Source organism: Macrobrachium nipponense, chromosome 16 (assembly GCF_015104395.2).
Source record: "Macrobrachium nipponense isolate FS-2020 chromosome 16, ASM1510439v2, whole genome shotgun sequence".
In the NCBI taxonomy this organism is placed as follows: domain Eukaryota; kingdom Metazoa; phylum Arthropoda; class Malacostraca; order Decapoda; family Palaemonidae; genus Macrobrachium; species Macrobrachium nipponense.
Genome location: NC_087209.1, coordinates 57,033,314 through 57,038,313, shown reverse-complemented (window position 1 = coordinate 57,038,313; position 5,000 = coordinate 57,033,314). Strand labels below are relative to the sequence as shown.

Below are 5,000 nucleotides of genomic sequence, written 5' to 3'. Positions count from 1 at the left end.
TGCCAAGTACCACTACAATAATGCGACTTGAATGCGCCAAGAACGAGGGAGAGCATAAGCCTAGGCCTATATGACGCTTCGAACGCCAGCAGGTGTTATACATTCAAACCTGTTTAATGGTAAATCGTTCATGTAGTTTTACAATTCGCTCACATATCATGAAATCCTGTATGAGAAAATGGGAACAATCATTAGTCTCATAACACTCACCATCTCTTGAGAGACGTTTGCACAATGGTTGTCCAAAACATGGCTGGTTCGGCAGCCATAAAACACAGGGTGAAAAAGTCCTTTTTTCTTCGCTTATTGACGATTCTTCCACTTCCTACCGACATCGCCGATTTTCTCGCGTCTCCGGACGCCACCGACGACCGCCGGAGACGGAAAACGATCGATGAAATGCCGTGAAATGTTACGAAATAAAGCGGGAACACGAAGACACAGACATCTGGATGGATCTTCGTTACTGACCACCGAGAGTCCCGCGCTTTTTCAAGGATCGTTGCCATCTCGATGATTTCATGAATTCCTTAACTTCGTCGCATTATTTGCGTGATATTATCCCGTCATATTTTACATTAGCTCCTTCTGGAGTCGTTTCTCAATCTATTCCAATAGACAGACCTATTCGAAAAGCGCGTTCGAACGATTTCAAAGCGGTTAAGTGCACTTGTAGTTGGCAACTCACGCCGCCATCTTGCTCCGCTAGCAAGACTGAGTTTGCTGCTGGAAAAACTTATTCGTAAAGGGAATTTAAGATGAAATTGCCAGCTCTATGCCTCCGTAGACAGGAATTATGTACAATAAAAACATTCACCTTGGTATTTAAAGGACAATTCAACTATTTACTTCTGCATCGAGCCCATAATGCATGTATAAAGTGTATGCGTTCGAATCCTGTGAAAGACACATGCGCTTGAATATGGTCTCCTTTGAGTAGTACAAATTATTCCCAAGTTTAGGGTGTTCTATACATTAATATGTGTGTATGTTCGAGTGTACGTATGTCATTTGCTCGCGCGCATACGAGTGTTATCTCACATACACGTGCACGCAAATTCTGCCAGATCTGTGTCAAAAGGGTACGTATCAATTGACAGACCCCTTTACGGATAATGGTAGATCTGTATCTTAAGAGTTAGGTGTAACTAATCCTGTTACAAGTAATCCTGTAACATGTAACCCCTCTGGAATGTTGGTATGGAGGGTTACATGAATGTGGTAGAGGAGAATTCACTAACAATAAAGATTGAATAGATGGGAGATATATATCTTGGAAATAAGTACTTTGAAATTTGTATAAATCATTGATATATTCCCAAAATTCCTTATCGTAGTGATGAAGTTAAATGGTCTTCGTCTAATTATAAAATGTGATAATGAATTATTAACTCCATCCCAGTATGATTCTTGGATTATAGTGAGCCTTATTAACTGGACTTCATAATCTGAAAACCTCTCCCCCCCCCCCATCCCCCACCCCACACACACCCTCTCGCGAGAGGTTGACCTAGGCCTAGGTTCAACATTCTCCATTACATAACATCTTGTATACATTCTCCTCTCCGCTCATTCTATGTACGTTCTTTTGCTTTAGTTATCGCCTCTTGCTTCCAGTTTTTGTTTTATCGATGTATTATTTATTTAGTTAGTTAGTTAATTAGTTATGTAGTTATTCTTAGTGGAGGTTCGGTCTAGTGACGTAAATGGTGCACTGGACCCCACTACTGATTCTTCCCCTTTCTATTGCTTGAGTTCTCTAATAAATTGGGCTCTCTCTGTGCTACCCCCAACCCCTGTCCCAATCGCCCCTCAACCCACACTAAAATCAGATATCCCCTCGGGCCCCCAAACCCCCTTTTGCTGCTGCCTGTGTGTTGAGGAAGGGTGGTGGGGTGGGGGTTGGAAGGCTACGCTTGAATTACACACTACACGTGCCTCAGCCGAGCTTATGTCGTTTGCTTGTTTTGTTTTTCTTGCTTTTGCTTTAGCTATTGTTATAGATAACAAGCAGAAATAGTATAGTTTTATGAGCTGACGTTTATACGTAACTGACTTCACTCTCGATGGAGATTTAATAGTGAAAACAAAGATTATCCTTCAATTTTCCTATACTTCTTCCTTGCTTAGCTTAGGCTAAACCAGTATACCCGGTCAATCTGAGACTGTCTTCCTAAAATTTAACGACCCACCGCAGCCTACTAACCACCAGTGACGTTAATTCTCGTTTAAAATTACCCTCCATTCTGTCAAAAGTCCCGAAGATGTCCTTGAGAGTTAAAATATAGACGCCTGTATAAATATTTGTACAATTCCGTCCCCACCACAGCCCGCATCTGAACTTTTGTTTTTATCATTTTTATGCTTATTTCAATTCTTTTCTTTTTTATCCACTCTTCAGTCTTGCTTGTTATTCTGCAATATAATTTTATTATTGTTATCATATAACAATATAGTTATTCTCTCTCTCTCTCTCTCTCTCTCTCATTTTTTATAAATTTCATTTCTGTGTATCACTTTATACAGCTACCTGGATACTGATACATATCTCTTCTTTACAAACTCACTCTCTCTCTCTCTCTCTCTCTCGTTCGAATTTAGCGGTAGATCACGTGACCAGAGACCATCGTCTATCACCAATTGATAGAATGAAGATGAATTGGAGCTCCCCAAATACCTATTAGAATGATCCGACTGTTATTATTGCCTTACTCTTCATTCTGACAGCTTAATGTCCCCTCCCCAGCCCCCCTCCCCCCAACCCCACACGCCCCCTTCCATCCACACACACACACACACACACACACAAATACCCAGCTCCCTACTGTCCGTATATAACTGTAAACATGATTCAATCCTTTGAGTGCCAGTACTATAGTGCCATTATTATTATTATTATTATTATTATTATTATTATTATTATTATTATTATTATTATTATTATTATTATTATTATTATTATTATTATCTTAAATGTCTTCAGTATCTGGTGTAAATAACAAGATTCAACTGGTTTAAATGGCATCATTTCATCTGATGTAAATGACAGCTCTTCATTTCATTTGAATGGCAACGCTCCATTTTTTTTAAATGGTTTGAATGACAACTCTTGATTTGGTTTAAATGGCAATTTCTCTTGTTCTTTAAATGACATCACTCCATCTGATTTAAATGGCAAAATTTTATCCGGTTTAATTGGCAATGCTTCATATGGTCCAGATTCAAAATTTCAATGGACTTAACTGGCCCCACTTTAATTCATTTAAATGGCAATGCTTTATCTGGATTAAATGACAACTCTTCATCTGGTTCAAAATTCCAAACTTCAAATGGTTTAAATGGCAAAACATCTACTGGTCTAAATGACAACTTTTCATCTGGTTCAAATTTCAAATTTCAAATGGTTTAAATGGCAAAACATTTACAGGTCTAAATGGCAACTTTTCATCTGGTTCAAATTCCAAACTTCAACTGGTTTAAATGGCAATTCTTCTTCTGGTTCAAATTCCAAACTTCAAATTGCTTAAATGGCAAAACTTCTACTGGTTTAAATGGCAACTATTCACCTGGCTGAAATTCCAAACTTCAACTGGTGTAAATGGGAACTATTCATCTGGCTTAAATCCCAAACATCAACTGGTTTAAATGGCAAAACATCAACTGGTCTAAATGGCAATTCTTCATCTGGTTCAAAAGTCCAAACTTCAACTGGTTGAAATTGCAAAAATTCTATTGGTTTAAATGGCAACTCTTCATCTGGTTCAAAATTCCAAATTTCAACTGGTTTAAATGGCAAAACATTTATTGGTCTTAATAGCAAATCTTCATCTGGTTCAAAATTCCAACTTCAACTGGTTTAAATGGCAAAAATTCTTCTGGTTTAATGGCAAAAATTCAACTCGTTTAAATGTCAACTTTTAATCTGGTTCAAATTCCTAACTTCAACTGGTTTAAATGGCAAACATTCTACTGGCTAACATGCCAGGTTCATCCGTGAATGACATCTTCGTTAAAATCAATCCCCGCCAACATTATGCTGCTGCAGTTTACCACCGAAGAATTTTGATACTTAATGATGACTTGTGATACATTTACCGCCTTTGTAATCAACTGTCATTAACGACGAGAAAATGGGTCTATCAAATAAGGACAAAATACCGGCGTATTATCGACGCTGCATTTTAGGAAAGTTCCCTAAACTCTACGGAACGCGAACGCCATATTTCAGTGTCTCGCTCCTCGATGCATCCCGTTTACCTGATGATAAATTATATCTCTTTTAACTATATTAGCACCAAAGACTGAGACATTATATTGCTCACGATTTACGATAAATTATACCTCTTTTATAACTAGCGGTGTACATCATCACTGCCGGTGAGTTAGATGCCGGGATTCGATCCCGAGCGAGGTCGTATCGAGTTGGTCCCGTTTTCTGAAGGATTTGGTGTGTCCAATGTGGGGGTCATGTGCCTGGGAATTGGCAGACTTTGGTGGTGGTGGGTCATATATATTATATAAATGTATATATATATATATATATATATAATATAATAATATTATTATATATACATATATACATATATATATAATATCCCATAATTAATATTTATCTTTTTAATTACATATAATTAATTTAATTTAAATAATATATTTTTAATATTATATCTATATATATATCCTAGCTATATTATATACATCTATAACATATGATATATATATAAAACATATATTGAGGAGATTATTAGATTTATGATAATAAATATATATATTATATAATAATATAAATAATATATATAATATTTATATTATTTATAGAGAGAGAGGAGAGAGAGAGAGAGAGAGAGAAAACAACAGTTAAATTTCGAGATGAGAAAATATTTTGGAAACTGCTGTATAAGAAAATCTAAAAAAAAAAATTACTGTTGAATTAAAGTAAATATAATCAACTACTTCTTAATGAAATAAAAATATATATCCAAATAATATAAACGTATGTA

At 36.3% G+C, this 5,000-nt stretch overlaps 1 protein-coding gene across 3 annotated transcripts in view; it reads right to left on the bottom strand.

The window, feature by feature from the left end:
• Positions 1-5,000, bottom strand: part of LOC135195725 (soluble guanylate cyclase 88E-like) — a 215,478-nt gene that overhangs the window by 190,921 nt on the left and 19,557 nt on the right. Inside the window, exon 1 of one of the 3 annotated variants that reach the window (XM_064222145.1) lies at positions 211-483. The exons of 1 other annotated variant lie outside the window; for it this stretch is intronic. In XM_064222145.1, coding sequence (XP_064078215.1) covers positions 211-213 — 3 coding nt within the window. In that variant the 5' untranslated portion in view covers positions 214-483. Of the gene's footprint in view, positions 1-210; positions 484-5,000 lie in introns of those variants that run through there. One more of the 3 variants, XM_064222147.1, reaches the window with a different exon arrangement.